Source organism: Planococcus citri, chromosome 3 (genome assembly GCF_950023065.1).
Source record: "Planococcus citri chromosome 3, ihPlaCitr1.1, whole genome shotgun sequence".
NCBI lineage: Eukaryota > Metazoa > Arthropoda > Insecta > Hemiptera > Pseudococcidae > Planococcus > Planococcus citri.
Window position 1 is genome coordinate 39,486,530 of NC_088679.1, and position 19,233 is coordinate 39,505,762.

The 19,233-nt window shown below is 34.9% G+C and overlaps 1 protein-coding gene across 4 annotated transcripts in view; it reads left to right on the forward strand.

Annotated features, from left to right (window-relative positions):
• Positions 1 to 2,651: 2,651 nt before the first annotated feature.
• Positions 2,652 to 19,233, forward strand: part of LOC135841107 (uncharacterized) — an 81,802-nt gene continuing 65,220 nt past the window's right edge. The window contains exons 1-5 of one of the 4 annotated variants that reach the window (XM_065357917.1): positions 2,652 to 3,097; positions 3,327 to 3,424; positions 3,582 to 3,787; positions 5,609 to 5,748; positions 6,074 to 8,657. In XM_065357917.1, coding sequence (XP_065213989.1) covers positions 6,788 to 7,930 — 1,143 coding nt within the window. In that variant the 5' untranslated portion in view covers positions 2,652 to 3,097; positions 3,327 to 3,424; positions 3,582 to 3,787; positions 5,609 to 5,748; positions 6,074 to 6,787 and the 3' untranslated portion in view covers positions 7,931 to 8,657. Of the gene's footprint in view, positions 3,098 to 3,326; positions 3,425 to 3,581; positions 3,788 to 5,608; positions 5,749 to 6,073; positions 8,658 to 19,233 lie in introns of those variants that run through there. The other 3 variants (XM_065357915.1, XR_010557845.1, XM_065357916.1) reach the window with 3 other exon arrangements.

A 19,233-nucleotide genomic window follows, 5' to 3' on the forward strand; every position in this document is an offset into this window, starting at 1 on the left:
TGCACGAGGTGCTTGGAATAAGCTGAAAAGGGCGTTTGAAGGTTTCCAACCTTTTTTTTAACATTTTCATTTCATCTTTTTAGAGCTCAGAGCAGAAAAAAATTGTCCTTGAAATTTAGGGACATTTCAAACTCCTTCATCCATTTGTCTCCCTTCCAACTCACCCTTAAGTCTTAAATGTTTCTATTTTCTACCATCTCTACATTAAGCATTTCAATTTTTAAGTCGGAAAAATAATCTGATCAGATTAAATTTACTGTTTTTAAAATTTCCAGAGCGTATAAATCATCCCTCTCCTAATTTTTCAAGGTCCTGATGCCTCAAATATTATCGGAGTACTCGCTTCAATTTTTTTTTTTTAAATTCTTGAAATGAGTTTTTTAAGATTAGGTAATTTTTTCGATTACCACAAAATTGAATCATTAATTTCATGTTTTTTTAGGCAGAAAGAGTAATCAATGGATTTTCTTTTTCATATTTTTATGGTGACTTTTATAATTTTGCTGACCTATAAAATTTTTAAAACTTCTGATGACCATCTTGCAAATGAATTTTCGAAAAAAGTCCTCATTTTCCGCAGAAAATGTGTTGGATATATTATTCTAAATCAACTCTCAAAATTTTTGAAAAATACCAGCCGTGCAACATTGTTTGAAACTTCTCTTTAAGGAAAAAATTCAACTTTTTTCGAAAATTCATTTGCAAAATGGTCATCAGAAGTTTTAAAAATTTTATAGGTCAGCAAAAGTAAAAGTCACCATAAAAATATGAAAAAGAAAAACCATTGATTACTCTTGCTGCCTAAAAAAACATGAAATTAATGATTCAATTTTGTGGAAATCAAAAGATTAATCTTGAAAAAATCACTGGAAATTTTAAAAACAGTAAATTTAATCTGATCAGATTATTTCTTCGACTTAAAAATTGAAATGCTTAGTGTAGAGATGGTAGAAAGTAGGAACATTTGAGACTTAAGGGTCGACTCTCACAATTCTTGAAAAATACCAGGCGTGTAACATTGTTTAAAACTTCTCTTAAAGGAAAAAATTCTATTGAAAAATTGATCTTTTACATGAATTATTGCGCAGCAGAAAGGAAGTGAAACATTTTTTGAAAATCTTCCAAACTGAGCTCCTCCTCTTTTTTTCTTTCTTTCATTCATTACCATTGTTAAAAAGGCTGAACAGATGCTCATAAATTTGAGAGTTTGGCCCAAAAAAAACATGGTTTCCAAAATGGTATAAAAAATAGGGCAAGTCATTCAGTTCTAACTCTGTTCTAAGTGGACAAAAATTGGCCTCCTAAAATTGTCATTTTCTTCCACAATTTTGCTACAAATATGAAATAATTCCTTATTGTTGGAATAATTCTCAAAAAATGAACTCAATTTTCTAAATTACACGTTACATTCACTATGCAGTGAAAAACTGACAAATACTGCTTAAATAAATATTTACAAATTTACGAATTATTTTCCCAGGTTTTTCGAGAGACTCTGGACTAGGTAGAAATAAAGCAAGATAAATAAAAAAAAACAATTTGATACATCGACCTTTTATTCTCCTCATCTGGACCGCGATTCGAAGGGTTCATTTTGATGCAAACCTCCCAATTTGAGTTTGTAAAGAATGCCTCTGCGCATTGCGCGAACTCGTCTCTTACCTTACCCCACTTACCAAGCGTACGATCATAATCGCGTGTGGAAGGTGGTTATCTCCTTCCACACGCGATCATGATGGATTAGGATCATACGTGTGGTAAGTGGGGTAAGGTAAGAGACGAGTTCGCGCAATGCGCAGAGCAGGGGTGCTAACCGTAACCGCAAAAAACCGAAAACCGTAACCGAAACCCAAACAAGAACCTAATTTTAGCCATTTTCAAACCCTAACTGAAAACAAAAACCGAAATTTCATACGTTTTTTAAAAACTGTAAAAAACCATAACAATAAAAATGAAGCAGAGTGAGTGAAACCGAAACCTAAACCGATATAATTTATTTCGGTTTTTTTCGGTTTTTGGTTTGGGTTTTTTCAGGTTTTTCAATTTTTTTGGAGGGATTTTTTCACTTTTTTGACTTTTGTTTACAAATTTATGTATTAAAAAAATGATACGAATTATTGTTCTTGAAAAATATATACTTTTTTAGAATTAATATGAAATTAATATACTTTGTTTCCTGAGATTGAGAAATTTTGAATTGAAGATGTTTGAAAAAAAAAATTATATAAAACCGAAAAAAACCGAAAACCAAAACTGAAACTAAAATTTTTATAAATGAGATCAAAACCGAAACCGAAACCCGAAATTTTGAATTTCAAAACCAAAACCAAACCGAAAACTGAAAAATTTCAAGGAAAAATTGGAGTGAAACCGTAATCGAAATTAAAATAATTAAGGTTAGCACCCCTGGCGCAGAGGCATTCTTTACAAACTCAAATTGGGAGGTTTGCATCAGATATTTGCTTGAAACCCGATTGGAATCGCTGTCCAGATAGGGAATAAAAGGTCGATGATTTGATAAGTAATATTGTACGTTTTATTTCATCATGGATAGATGCCTACATAAACTACATATCGGCAACTCCTATAACATAACATAACACATGTACTGGAATGAGATTGGTAAAATGCCGTTTCACCATGGGTGTAGCTGCTTTAACCATGGGTATCCTGAATGTTGAACGAGTAAAGCCTAAAGCGATAACGCGAAGTTGAAAGAACGATACTGCCGTATCTATTTTCCATACTCGTTCTCCATTTACCAGGATTACCTGGGTCGTTTTCTTGCTTCTCTGTGTTCTCTGTCGCGTTGATTATCCAGTTTCCCAGAACGTTATCAATTTGTTAGGCATCCTTATCAGTTCACAAATTTTGAGTATTGAGTAATTTCAGGGAGTATTGATGTTAAAAATTTTATTCTATTGAGTATACCGTTTCTATATTTGTGTGGAGAATAGTTTAAATGGAATCACCATTAGGCATAGAATGAAATTGCTATATTTCTTCGACGTTATCGATTATCCCATAGCGCATTATTGCCTTGGAAAGTAATGACAGCTCTTCACCTGCAGCTGTTGAATTGCGTTATTGATTACAGGTGAGTTAGAGTGAGTCTTTTTTTTTTTTTTGGTTGAACATTTGATTATTTTGAAATATCGTATGGCCTATCAATTTACCTGTAAGGGCAGCTCTGGCTGTAGAAAATTTCAATATATCGAGTAACATTGCGTGCAAAGGTGATCAACCGGAAGTTTTATCCATTGACTTAAGAAACGATTATGATTGCGTTGTAAATTTAGTATTGTTCATGTCTATGGGTTCGTTAGACTTCGCGGGATCTAAATCAAATGGAGGTGCAACCAGATTCGCATTTTTCATTTTAAATTTTCTCAATAACGAATTGATGTATTCGGATTGGTCTGAGGTGAGTTTGTTTTCGTTTCGAGTAACTTGTGTAAATAATACATCATCAGGGTACCAATTTGTATCCTGATAACCCAGCGCATCTAAACGAGTTTTAGACGATTTGTCTGACTTATCTTTAAACACCCATTTTAATCCCATAATTTTTTCATTTTTAGGTTGCTCAATGATATCGAAAGTTTGCATACCTTCAAGATTATGCAATTCATCTCGGATCCCTTTAGACAGTTTTCACGATGATCAGATTCTATTGATTTTTCCAACGTAAGCTCAGTGGCTTCGGCTTGAATTTTTGCCTTCGATAATAACGCAACTTCACTCGGATCTGGATAACCTATGCATACAGACGCAACTTCGTTATTCGGTACACTATTTTCATTTTTTAGTACACTATTTACGTTTTTCGGTATACACACATGATCGTGTATGAAATCGATTTGATAGAGATTTTCGGGGGTTTTGTATGCGGTGAGGATTAAATTTTGATTGCTCGAATAGACTTCTGGGTAGCTATTCCTCAAATTTCGGTAAGCGTGATAAGCCAGTTATGATGGTTAAGTTCCGCAAATAACGTGCGGTATTTTTTTTTACTATCACCGTACTATCACGCGTAACGTTGGACATTAACTGATGAGTAGCCACAAGTTTTCGGAATAATGGAATGGGCACTACTCGCACCGTCATAAAGTATTTTCATATTTTTAAATTGAACTAACATTTTTAATCCGTATTTTGTATTTTCATCATTTGCTAATACTTTAGGTGCCATAGCAAAATTACATTTTAATCAAAATAGTTGAAAACTCGCAATTAAAACAAAATGAAGCAATAAAGAAACTTCATTTACCTACATCTCCAAGACTGCAACCATTAGTTTTTTTTCTGTTTTTTAGCTTAACTTTGGAGTTAACGTAAGTAAGGGCCATATCACAGGACGTTACTTATGCTTACAATTTTGCTTGAGACATCGTAGGGCCACTTCACAAACGAGCAATAATATGCGGCCACTTGCCATTTTTGTCAATTTGTGTGAAAAATTTAATTCTGTTGGCGAATTTGTGATTTGTTTACATATTAAATTTTATGTGAAGTTTATGAACGGACCACTCGAAGTCTTAAGTAAAATTTCAAGCATAAGCAACGTCCTGTGATATGGCCCTGAGTTACCGACATGTTACCGATCCGTAACTGTGGTTAACTGCGTTTGTTAACCGTTTTGAAACTCTTATAACTCGCTTATCACGCATACCGAAATTTCAGGAATAGCTACCCTGCTTTATCTTCAGAAAAAATAGTAAAACAACCGCGTTTTCCTAAGCAAGAAACGGAAAGTAAATTGTGAGAAAGTTTGCTCGAAAATTTCACATTAGTTAAATTAACGTGGTCATTCGGGTGTTGCGTTTTTTAATCGTAGTATAACCAATGGACTCAAGGCGCATCTGAAACCAAAATTATTTTTGTTCGTTTTCGTGTTTAAGTGCAGTAAATTGAAAATGTAATCGATCAAATCGCTAGTATATTGTGTAATTAATAAGATGAAATATTTCAAAGCATTTAAATAACTGTATATCAAGAATTTTTAGCTCTTTTTTGTAAGTGTTAAATTTCAAGATATCCGTTCGGTTTTAAAGGGATTTCTCCGCGAAAACTGAATGAAATTGAATAATTTTTGGATATGTTGTTCATGAAAGTGCCCTTGAGGCTGCTACGTTGCCCTTTTTTTCAAATTTGGATTTTAAGTTGCCCTTTTTTTCAAATTTGGAATGAAAAATAAAAATCCAAATTTGAAAAAAATGGCAACATAGCAGCCTCAACGGCACTTTCATGAACAACATATCCAAAAATCATACAATTTCATTTCATTCAGTTTTCGCGGAGAAATGTCTTTAAAACAGTCATTTTGGACATCTTCCAAAACCAAAATAACTAAACAAATGTATTTATATAATATTTTTATCATTTTAAAATATTTTATTATATTAAACGAACTAATATTAATTGTTCTGCGCAAAAAGTTTTTACTTTAGCACTTTTGAACACGAAAAAAAAAAGATTGAAATTCTCTGCCTTGATAAGTGAAACGCAACCCTCAATCACCGAAGGACCACGTTAAATCTCCGATTATTTAATTTTATGCTTACGTTGCCACATTTTGTAGCTTTAACCTTTCCATTTGTTTTCACAGAACTGATCATTTCATCGATTGTTTCGAATGATGCAAATAACAAGTCATCATTAATGAAATGACTCGATGCGCCTGAGTCAAGAATAAATGGAATGAGAGTTGGAGAAGACGACAATGATTTTTCAGCAGAACAAAGTAAGGTAAAATTTTCAGTATGAGTAACTTCTGCAATATGCGCACTATGATTTAACGTAGATTTTGGTTTTTGTTCGGATCCTACAACGTTATCTCCATACTTTTTGCAATATTTTCCAATATGGCCATACTCATGGCAACGAAAACACAAAGTTTGGGAATTATCAAATGAATGAGGAGAGGGAGACAAATTTTCCAAGGAGTTAACGTTAATGTCGTTAATGACAGGATTATTAGGATTATGCCAGTTATAATTATGATTATAGTTCAAATTATTATCAAAACTACTATTATTATTATAACCCTTATTCGACTGTTTAATGTTACCAGGTTGCTGAGCAGATTGGAGCAGATTTCCATCTTTAATCTTTATCAAATTTTGCTCGACAATTTTGAACGTGATGATTCGTTCTTCTGCAACGAGTACAGGATTGAGATTGACGATTTGAGTTCGGTGTTGCTGCAGTAACCAATGCGGATTCCCTTGGAGGTTCGCTTTCAAAGGACGACGACGCAGATGGGCCCTTACAACCATCGCTGATTAATTTTTCGACGTGGTCCGGAAGTCCGGATCGGTCAAATTTGATTTCACTGCTTTTATTGAAGTATGTAAAAATGCGTAATGTAAGTAGGTGCGATCCTTCGGGGTGCCCCTATAGATCCTACTGCACACTACTCGTTTCTCCCAGGATCGAGACTCCGTTCAGAGGTTTAACAGATCAGCCAGAATAACTTTAATGGTTGAGAAATAAACCTCTTATTTCTCCACCATCCGGTAGTTCGATAGAATCGATCCTAACATCAACCATTAACTTATATTCGTGTTTTTTTTCGAGTTTTGTGTACATTTTTTTTTCATCTTTCTCGATTTTTTTGCTGGTGTTGATATTAAAAAAAAAAAAAACGATTTTTACCTACATTTATTGGTGGTATTGTGCGTTTCGCGAAAGTGAAAGTACCTATTTTTCTGATTTTCGAGTATTTTTTTCTGTACATTGATATACATTTTTTTTGAGTAAAATTTATCGGAATTTATCGGTTAAAATGCGTACGCGATCGGATAAAAATGGTGCTGATGCTGAAGGCGGTGGCTCACCCGAGATGACACCAGAAGTTCAGTTACTGATACAGCAACAGGTGCAAATGCAGGTACAGGCGATACTAGCTGCTAGTAATAATTCGTTATTTTCGGACCAACAGCAACTTATGGCAGCGGATAGGGCATACATTACGCCACCTTTTCAACTTCGTTCTATGGGTGAACACGAAAAACTCACTGGGCATAGAAATTTTCGAGCCTGGCGAAATATGGTCGAGTTAGACTTACGTGCTCTAAATCTATACCCTTTTATTACTTCTCCAAGAGGGTCAGAAGTAGAGATTTCGCAAGTAAAGAGAAATATACTAGATGCACAAACTATGCAGTATATTACCCTGGCCGTTTCTAAGCATATTGCAACCAGACTTCAAGATTTGACTACTGCTTACGATATGTATAGGTACATATCACAAAATTATGGATCTGGGAGAATCCAGGATATGGTGGATCTCCATAATCGATTTGTTAGGCTGCGTTTTCGTCGTAATTTTGACCCAGACCGATTTATGGCTGACTTTGAACAGATGATTAATGAGTATCAAAATTTGGGAACAGTATTCTCCGACGAATATATAACCACAATTTTTCTTCAAAAAATAGAGGGGATCTATGATCATCGAAGCCCTTATTCGACGTTTTTCTCTACGATCACCACTCTGCCTGATGAAAATCAAACATTAGAATTCATCAAGGAACGATTTTTGAGGATTGCTGAAAATGACAAAAATAAGAAATTCTCTGATAAAAAACCCTTTGATTCTAAAAAGCCTGAAAATGATAAGCGCAACGAGTCTTCCTCTTCCGCCTCCTCTGTCTCTGGTAAAAATCAACGAAAACGTCCAATTGACTCCATTGAAAAATCCGACGAGCCAAAAGTGAAAATTTCCAAACCTAAGTATACACCTCAACAAGTTGAACAACTCAAGACCATGTCCAAAGAGGAGAAATTGAAAATACTTTGCACGAAATGCGGGGAGTATTTCCATAAAGAGAAAGACTGCCCAAATCCAGTTGAATTCAAATTTTCAATCGAAGATTTTATCAAAATGATGACAGATTACTTGAAACTCGTATTGTTCAAAATGTAGCGTTTTTTATCCTCTTTCCAATGATATATAGTTTTATATAATTTGAATGAAAATATTCGGTGCAATTAGTGATAATAAGAGGACACCCAACAATCATTTTACACAGATTCCGAGTTGATTAATAGTAAATTGACTAAAATTCAACAATGGGTACACTATTCGATTGCAAATGTTATTCTCTTTCGATCTTATACAACAAAATTTTCATAAAATCGCTGTCAAAAATATTATTTAACAAAAAACAGTTTAAAATTGTATCAGGCCCATTTAAACGCGTGTTATCTTTGGCGTGATTTGGGCCTGATAACATTGTTGCCAGATTTAGCGGTTCCGGCCTGTTAAATGAAGAGGGTCGTGACTGTACTTCTAAGGCTCGACCATAGACCCCGACCCCTACCCAAACAATCAGCCATCCTTATCACGATGTTGGACTTGTAAAAATTTACTTCGTTGATCGTTGATCTAATCGCAAGCAATAAATAAGATGAGTTCTGAGGAATTTTATCAAATTCAATCGCTAAATTATACTAAAAGAAAGAAAAAACCAAGAAAAATCCTACATGTAAGGCAGAGACCGGAAGCTGAAACATAAAGCTTAGCTTTTCCCCTTTTGCGACTTTTTTAGTCGCACGCCGGATGCGTCACATCCAGATGTAAACATGGCAAAATAGACTCATTTGGTTTTTAAATATCTTATCACGCATCAGGGTAGGTATTCCTGAAATTTCGGTTTGCGTGATAAGCGAGTTATGAGAGTTTCAAAACCGTTAACTAACGCAGTTACCACATGTTACGGATCGGTAACATGTCGGTAACTTACTTACGTTAACTCCAAAGTTAAGCTAAAAAAAGGCTAAAAAACTAATGGTTGCAGTCTTGGAGATGTAGGTAAATGAAGTTTCTTTATTGCTTCATTTTGTTTTAATTGCGAGTTTTCAACTATTTTGATTAAAATGTAATTTTGCTATGGCACCTAAAGTATTAGCAAATGATGAAAATACAAAATACGGATTAAAAATGTTAGTTCAATTTAAAAATATGAAAATAGTTTATGACGGTGCGAGTAGTGCCCATTCCATTATTCCGAAAACTTGTGGCTACTCATCAGTTAATGTCCAACGTTACGCGTGATAGTACGGTGATAGTAAAAAAAAATACCGCACGTTATTTGCGGAACTTAACCATCATAACTGGCTTATCACGCTTACTGAAATTTGAGGAATAGCTACCCTGTATTCTGTATCATACACACAACACAAAAGTTTTGAAACTTTTGACCAATTTTGACTTTGAGTTTCCTTTTTTACAACGAAAATCATATTTTAAGCATGAAAATAATAAATTCAACTCAAGGATTGCTATATTATTAATTCGTGCAGAATTATTACCATCACACCTTCGAGATTTCGATGAAGTTCGGACTCATACCCTGATCTCAATTTCAACTTTCAAGTTTCAAGTTCAAGTATGTCCGAAACATCAAATGTTAGATGCAAATTGCAAAGCTTAAACTGTTTGAACATTGAATTGAACTACATTATTTTTAAAAAGTATTACGCCCCAACGTGAAATTGATAAAATAAAACGAATGTACCTAGTGTTGAGAAAATTGGTATTCTATTCTTTTTCTCAGTTTCTCTTTCTCATACGACTACGAGTTTGAAATTTAATCGATTAAGTATTGACACTATTGACACACACCACCACAACTACACAACACATGCCACTTTCTGCAAAGTATACATACTTTTACGTTTTACTTTACCTGCAATTAAGTTTGAGACGAGATCTTTATATTCTTAAAAGAGATGATAATATAGCCATTTCATTCAGATAGAACAGGGAAAGAGAAACAGATGGAATAAAATCGGCGATAAGGGTAGAAGGCATTTGGTCCATTGTACTTCGATTTTGGATTTATCATTCCTTATGCCGTTGGAAATGAATTAAATTAAAATTGATATAAAATCAAAAATGAAATTAAATTGCGTAAGTACCTATGTAATCAAATTGTAACTTTTTCATCATGTGGTGTTCAAATTAATTCGCCAGGAAATTTGAGAATTTTCAAGTTTATGAGTACAAAGAAAAGTAATGTGCCGATTTATTATTTCGATGCTCGAAATTGAAATTAATTGAAAAATAATACAAGTGCAAAATTGCCAAGATGAAGATGCGAATATGTAAATGTAAAATTGTAAACATTGGAAAAGGAACGACCGAATGACTCATGTGACGCATCCGGCGTGCGACAAAAAAAGTCGCTTCGCTTTTAGCTTCTGATAAAAATTATAAAGCTTTGGCTTTTCGCTTTTGACTTTCCAATTCATATGGCTGTAAAGCTAGCTTTCCCCACATGGCTGAATTCGGCTTTCAGCTTTCAGCTTTTAGCTTTCAGCTTTTGGCTTTCAGCTTGGCAGCCAAAAGCTGAGAGATTTCGGCTTTTTTTGACACATATTTAATTTTTTTTAACCTGTCTGGCTTATCTTGAAATCACATTTTGAATTTTGAATTTTTTATTATTTTTTTTTAATTTTATATTTTTAAATTAAATTACGATTTATGATAATTTCAAATTTTCAAAATATTGTGGCCAAATAATTTGAAATTTTGAACATAAAAACTGAAAACTAAACAAAATACAAAAAATATTAATACAGTAAAAAGCCATATAAGAAAGCTGAAAAAATAAAGCTTTTGGCTGGCTTTGGCTTTCAAATTTATAAAGCTTAGCTTTCTTTTAGCTTCCAAAAGTTTTTGTGATATGGCTTTTTACGGCTTTTAGCTTTTAGCTTTCAGCTTGCTTCCGGTCTCTGATGTAAGGTAATTCCATCTTTGGAAGTTTTGAAAAACACTCAGTTTGCTCAGCAGCAAATGATACTCGTATGTAATATCTACAACTACAACAAAGAACTTTGAAATTGCAATACAATGAATAAACACTAGAAAGAATTTTTCCCTTCAAAATACAAAGTTTTCTCTTCCAGTTGCACATTGCGTTGTGTTACTTATTTCGAAGATTCAACGGCGAGTCTTCGCATTGGCACATACTACATGACCATATAGTCAAATTTTTTTAAACAATTGCTGGGAAATCCATCGACCTTTTATTCTCCAATAAAAGGTCCATGGGGAAATCATGAAATTTTCGCATAATGACGATTCGACTACAGTTTTAAGCGAATTCAACACCATCAGATGGCACATAACATAAAACTGTCATTTCCCAAGTTTCATTTACTACTCGTACTCATTATAGGATTTTTCATTATTTTCGTATGATTTAGCGATTGAATTTAATAAAATAACTTGGAACTCATCTTATTTATCGCTTAGAATGCTTACGATTGGATTAACGATCAACAATCAACAGCGTAAATTTTTACCAAGTCCAAAATTTGTGATAAGGATGGCTGATTTGTTTGGGTACGGGTCGGGGTCTATGGTCGAGCCTTCTAAGTTCTAATTTTGAATCGAGTTAATTAAGTATTACGCGTAGTAAAACCGGATTTATTCGTTAAAATCCATGTTGAGAATAAAGTGGTGTATTCTGCTCTCTCTCTCTTCTCTGATCCATATTAAGGTCACGGAGTTGATCGGACGTGTGTTCCTGCGTTCAAGTGCTCATCATATCGTGTGTGATGTATTTCTAAATATCTAATCGTCAGTGCGAAAACTTTATCTATTATTTTAACTGTTTGTTCGTTAGTGTAATACATATAATGGTGGTACATTTCGTCTACGAGGGCCACAGATATCGCGAAGTGCGTGTCTGTGCTGACGGCACATTTACCTATCAATGCTCAACATCAAAGTGCCCAGCACTAATACACGTCTCGTCTCACCTAACAAGGTAAACGTTACGTCAACAAATGGAAAAGACCATCGACATGGAGATGGGACACCCCAGAGGACAACCCAGACTCTCAACGCAGCATCATCATCAATGCAAAATGTGGCATCATCATACACCTCTCGGGCTCTACCCCCCTCTCCCAACCCATTCAAACTGAGAATGATGAAACGGATGGTAATATATCTCTTATCAATGGGTCTCTTAGTACGCTCGTTCCCTGTACAATGAATATTGAGCAATCAATCGCAAACCTGTGTAACGATGCAAATTGCAAAGCGAACGGAGGTATTGTTACGAGATATTTTGCATTATCTGCAGGACTTATCAGATAAAATAACGGCATTAGACGATATACAAGTGGTGAAAAATAATGTCGATAATTATATTAGACAAGTTTGCGTCCAGTGATGGTTAGTTACCGGTAATTTATAATTGGGTAACTTACCAGTAACTTACCGGTAAGTTACCAGTAATTTAAGTAACTTATAAATTTTCACTGAAATGGTTCTGAACATCAGAATTGAGATGAAGGTTACCTTGAAATCATCCATAACATCCAACAACTGACAGAAATGGGTAGGGGCTTGTGTAGATGTCCCATTTTTGCGTCTTTGGGCTTGGGCAATATGAAAATTGCTGCCCCTTGCTTTCAATTACCAAAAAATTCCTAATCAGAGTGCACCAGCATTTTCTATCAGAAAAAAGAGAACTGAGAAGAGAACTGCATTAACCAGTTGCAAGAATGAAATTAAGGCAAAAAAAAATTACGTTTTCTTAATCTCAAGTCTTAACACCAATCATTTCTCAAGTTCAAGTTCAAACTACAGAGCATTCAAATCAAAAATCAAACAAAAAAAACGAACACTTGAAGATTTGTAATAGGTACCTATCTAGGTATTGAAGTAGTCAACAAGTCAAGTAATACAGTGTGCTTTGTATTAAGAGGTTCAACAATTTACCTCACAATTCAATTCATTTTTTTTGATTTTACAATTTATTATTTATAGGTTATCTCACAAGAAGTAGGTATGTACCTACTCTCTAAATTTGAAACAGTCAAGTTTCACTGTTAAGAAGGCAAAATCCAAAATGTCATCACTGAAATAAACAGTGAAAAAGTACTGCAAAAGTCAGTTATTTAAAATTTTTTACAGCTGACCAAGCTGATCACAATAGTTTTTGACTGATCAACACAGTATGGTACCTACCTACCTACCTACCTAAATAAATAATAATTCATTTTTGACTGATCAGTTCAGTAAATAATTCACTTTTGAATTTTGATTTGACTGATCAGATCAGAAAATTATTTACTGAAAAATGAAAATCCAGTCAAAAACTATAGTTTTTAAGAAGCCAGAATGTTGTCATACCCTACTGTTAAGTGCTATACAGTAAAATTTGACTCTTTTAAATTTAGAGAGTACAAATTGTAATTTGTTGTATCTAGACAGCGACAGCAGTACATGCAAACATCAAAAATTACCCATGTCAACATTTCTGTTGAAAATTTATAAATTACCACGGTAACTTATGGTAATTTATGTCATGGTAACTTACCGGTAACTTACTGGTAAGTTCTCGGGTAAGTTACCGCGGTAAGTTTCCATGCATCACTGTTTGCGTCTATAAACACCCCCCTACCTGCACCTGCACCAACAGATAAGTAAAAATAATGCAACCTCGTATCCTACTGGTAGGAGATAGTCATGTGCGGAAGATGCAAGGTATAATGAATAATCTCATTTCGGATAAGGCGACCATACAGGCCCACTTCCGCCCTGGCTGTGGGTTAAATGAATTTCTTGAAGACATCGAGACCATAACAGCTGATTACACTACCCGTGACTGTGTTATAGTGTATGGAGGTTCCAATCAGTGTTGTCAGTTTAAAACAGCACCATATGTTTAAAACGTTTAAAACACTGTTTTAAACGTCGAGAAAAAAACAGACAGTGTTTAAAACAAAATTCTGTTTAAAATGGTTTTTTTTGTTTTAAACAAGTTTTTTTTTCAACTCCAATTTCCTAAAAAAACCACGTTTTTTTTCAATTTCTCGTTGAAAAAGTAGTAAAATTGAAGGAACTGAATTTTTAGATTTTCGTTCTTCTTCCTATACTTTTTTTTAAAGGCAAATTTTTAGGTTTTGATTTCAATTTTTTAATATTTATTGAGCCTTATGACATCACATCTTAAAAGTTGATGACCGGATAACGTATATTTGAAAAACTGAATCCAAAACAAATGAATTTGTGTTAAAAACGTGTTTAAAACACATTTTAAACATGTTTAAAACACGTTTAAAACGCATGAGAATCCAACAGTTTAAAACCATGTTTTAAACAAAAAAAACGTTTTAAACAAAAAAAAACCGTTTGTTTTGTCTTTTTTAAAAAAAAACCGTTTTTTTTCCAACACTGGTTCCAATTCACCCACCATTGATGAGGCCAATGCACACATTCAAGTTCTTTTGGGTTTATCAGAGAAAACGAATGTTATTCGATTTGAAATACCTTTTACCCAGAGAGATAAGGAACTAGACAGAAAAATATCGTCAGTGAATACACACATTCGATCTACAATGGCTGTTATCAACAACAAGCGGCTAATTTGGCGGTGTTATAAGCCCAAATCTACTGATTATGTTCAACGTGGTCTTCACTTACATCCTGGAGGTAAAATTAAACTAGGAATAAATAACTATGTGTAGCATTCTTTCTAATTTAAAATTAATTACGTATACACAGCACCATAATAGTTTTTATCATATGAGTAGAAATCACTCTGCCATTCCTAATACCAAGAAAAATGTTTCCCTCAGCAATTCAATATTGAAAATTTAGCCTCATTGGATCCATGTTCAATCAAACTCGAGTCAAATTGAAATTCATTTTTGTACCTAAATGTAATGTTCAACCCTTCAAATTTATCTAGAAAAAAGCTGAAATCGAACTAGCAGAATCAAAAAATGCATAATGCAACACTTTCTCTCTCTATTTCTTTCTTTAGTTCATTCGAAGTCGATAGGTACACTGTAATGTCCCGTATTTTCTTTACGTCAAGGCGACCCGAAAGGAAATTCGACTAAAAAAGGAAGAAAAATATCGCCGACGTTTCCTCAAAACAACGATTTACGAACGCACGAAGAATTGATGAAAGTTTGATAGAAACATATAAAACAGAATTCGAAGTTGAGGGCGTATTCTTTTGCATTGCATAATGGTATTTTTATTCTGATGAGTGTGCTATATAACATTTGAAAAGAAACAGCTCCATCATTGCGGTTAGCGATTTCAGATTCATCTTCTATAGTAACAATAGTTTCTCATTTATCATTGTTCCGTACGAGTATAAACGCCACCCCTTTGCTAAACGCTGTTTATAATTCATAGCATCTTTTTCGTCTAGTTATCTATCTCATGCTATGCAACTTCAACTTGAACATGCAACGAAAATTGTCCAGTCGCGTTTTCGCTTCATTTTATATACCTACCGTATCAAAAATAGTATTCCCACAGAATGTAAATTTAACATTAAGATATTTTCGTATTAATGTTGGGTGGTTTAATATCTACTTTGAAACACTAGACAAGGTAGATGCCGCCAGCACTGCCCATATCAAATTTGAAGTTGAAATATGCACCGATTGTTTGTGCATCGTTAGTGCACGTTTGTGCACCAATGCATTTCGTTAGTGCACACCCCCCTCTCCCCCTATAGAAGAAAACCTTGGGCAGTGCTGGCGGCATGTTAGCACTGCCCATATGGAATTTCAACTCGAAATTGATGCCAATCGTTTGTGCATCGTTAGTGCACGTTTGTGCACCGATTCATTTCATTAGTGCACACCCCCTCCCCTCCCCACAAAAATTTCCCCCCTCAACCCCCCAAATGGCATATGGGGGGATGAAAAATGGATCGATCGTTTGTGCACCATATTGCATGTGCACATTTTGAAATTCCACTCCCCCTTCGTCCCCACTGAATTAAATTGATATTTAAGTGTGTGGGCAGTGCTGGCGGCATGTTAGCACTGCCCATATGGAATTTCAACTCGAAATTGATGCCAATCGTTTGTGCATCGTTAGTGCACGTTTGTGCACCAATTCGTTTCGTTAGTGCTAACCCCCTCCCCTCCCCCCAAAAAATGTTCACCCCCGGACCCCCCAAATGGCATATGGGGGGTGAAAGTTACATCAATCGTGAGTGCATCGTTAGTGCACGTAAGTGCATCAAATAATTTCCTTATTGCACATCCCCCCCTGAATTCAGCACCCCCACCATAAAGTTCACCTCAAAATCCACCCCCCACTCCCTAAAATATAATTTTTGAAAAAATAGTCCACAATTACATCAATGATGCATTGATACATCCACGTACCAAATTTCAGCTTGCCCTGACGATTACAACCCCAGAAAATGTTTTTTTAACTGTTTCAACACGATTTTCAGGACGTGAAATAAAGCATAGTAGAACTCATAATAATTATACACTGCTCCTACATATCTTGCTGTTGTAAAAATCAGTTGAAAAATGTGTTTTTCGGGTTTGTTTTGGGCACAAACCATCAGAACAAGCTGAAATTCAGTAAATGTGTGTATCAATGCATCATTGATATTTGATGTGATGGTGGACTATTTTTTTCAAAAAATATGTTTGAAGGGGTGAGGGGTAGAATTTGAGGTGGACTTTGCTGAATCTACGTTTGTACTGAACTAGTATCTAAATTAATGTTCAGTGACCTAAAAAATTGAGAGAAAACTTGTTACCTTTCAATCATCTTGCTGTATTTCACCCAAAATTTATGTATAAATTCAGATTTTTTCTAAATTCATTTTCGTTCTAAGTGCATATTTTAAGCAAACTATTCGGTTAATCAGAAAAACTTCAGCAGCAAAACTTGTTCATTATGTCGAGTGCTGGAGGAATTTTGAGTTTTCAATTTGTTAATCACCTACTTTCATTATTTTTACTTCAGATTAACATGGGTAGGTATTTTTTTTCTGATGCGAAGTGAATCTATGTGAATATCTCTTCTAGTTTTTTGCCATTCTAGAAACTAGCATTCAATTTTTTCCCAAAATAACCGCCTTGCTGTGGAAGGCTCAGAAATGGACTTCGGCATACTTATTTAACTGTGGTCGGTGCTAATTAGGCACTTTCTGTTGTTCAGAACACTTGAGACCCTCCGCAAATTTCATCAGTACCTACATACTACCTACTTAGGCATGCTGAATTACTTCTGTTACTGCAGATTTTTCGATTACGCAAGAAGTTTGCTTTGAAAATGTCAATTAGAATTCTGAAAAAAATCAAAATCTAAAAATTTTGGACAAAATGCCACGACATAATTAAAAGATTGAAAGCTGCCCCCCAAGTAGTTTAAAATCGTCTTCAAGACAGTTTTTTTCTCAAAAAAATTGTCAAAAATCCAAAAAAAAAAAAGAATTTTGACACTCAGAATTTTGGTTGAGGACGTCTTAGGATATCGATATCGTAATTCTAACACTTCCTAACCCCAAAGCACCAATTTTTTCAAGGAACGGAAAAAAATGATTAAAATAAATTTTGTATCTTGGTTATCGCACAACGCATGAAATAGGTGAATGAATATTGAATACCACAGATTACACAAATCAACAAAACAAAACTGAAAGAAATCGCCGTATTTTTAGACGATTTTGGTTGTTCCATTGCAGGGTTACGAGGGACTTCCAAGGATGCGTTACGAGGTATTTCGATAGAAGAAAATTAATTGCGGGTTACATGACAGCATCATTTGAAATATTTGTATCTGAAAAAGTATTTGTCGTAGACTCCTGCGGATTGTGCCATTCGATCAGGCGAGAAACTTTCATATAGAATCCGTCAAAAAACGAAAACTTATTGTTTGTGGGTTACGAGGGGTTAGGAAGGGTATCTAAGTACTGTGCTTTTTCGGTCTAGTGCTGTGGTTTCATTTAAATCGGAGGGTGTCGGTTCAAAAAGTTTTCATAGAAATAATTCTGAGTACATACCCAATCACGTATAAGAGTAAGTATACAGCAAATTGAATATTATGAGACGCAGGATCGTAAAGGAGGTAAATTGATGGAAATAGTGGAGAAGGGGCACAGTATAATTTGAATTGAGAAATGAGAGGGAAAAACGTACCTCCTTTCCGTAAAATTAATTTTATGAACCCAGAAAACCTGTTTCAACACGATTTTTCGATCGTGAAACTGTAAAATAAAGAATAGCAAAACTCCTACACAATAGGTACCTGAATAAGTAGGTATATCTTACTTCGACGAAAATCTGTTAAAAAATTTTTTTTTTGAATTTATTTTGGGCACAAAACATAAAAACATTCAAAACAAGGTGAAATTACAAGTTTTCTCTCAATTTTTTAGGTCACTGAACATTAATTTAGATACTAGTTCAGTACAAACGTAGATTCAGCAAAGTCCACCTCAAATTCTACCCCTCACCCCTTCAAACATATTTTTTGAAAAAAATAGTCCACCATCACATCAAATATCAATGATGCATTGATACACACATTTTACTGAATTTCAGCTTGTTCTGATGGTTTGTGCCCAAAACAAACCCGAAAAACACATTTTTCAACTGATTTTTACAACAGCAAGATATGTAGGAGCAGTGTATAATTATTATGAGTTCTACTATGCTTTATTTCACGTCCTGAAAATCGTGTTGAAACAGTTAAAAAAACATTTTCTGGGGTTGTAATCGTCAGGGCAAGCTGAAATTTGGTACGTGGATGTATCAATGCATCATTGATGTAATTGTGGACTATTTTTTCAAAAATTATATTTTAGGGAGTGGGGGGTGGATTTTGAGGTGAACTTTATGGTGGGGGTGCTGAATTCAGGGGGGGATGTGCAATAAGGAAATTATTTGATGCACTTACGTGCACTAACGATGCACTCACGATTGATGTAACTTTCACCCCCCATATGCCATTTGGGGGGTCCGGGGGTGAACATTTTTTGGGGGGAGGGGAGGGGGTTAGCACTAACGAAACGAATTGGTGCACAAACGTGCACTAACGATGCACAAACGATTGGCATCAATTTCGAGTTGAAATTCCATATGGGCAGTGCTAACATGCCGCCAGCACTGCCCACACACTTAAATATCAATTTAATTCAGTGGGGACGAAGGGGGAGTGGAATTTCAAAATGTGCACATGCAATATGGTGCACAAACGATCGATCCATTTTTCATCCCCCCATATGCCATTTGGGGGGTTGAGGGGGGAAATTTTTGTGGGGAGGGGAGGGGGTGTGCACTAATGAAATGAATCGGTGCACAAACGTGCACTAACGATGCACAAACGATTGGCATCAATTTCGAGTTGAAATTCCATATGGGCAGTGCTAACATGCCGCCAGCACTGCCCAAGGTTTTCTTCTATAGGGGGAGAGGGGGGTGTGCACTAAC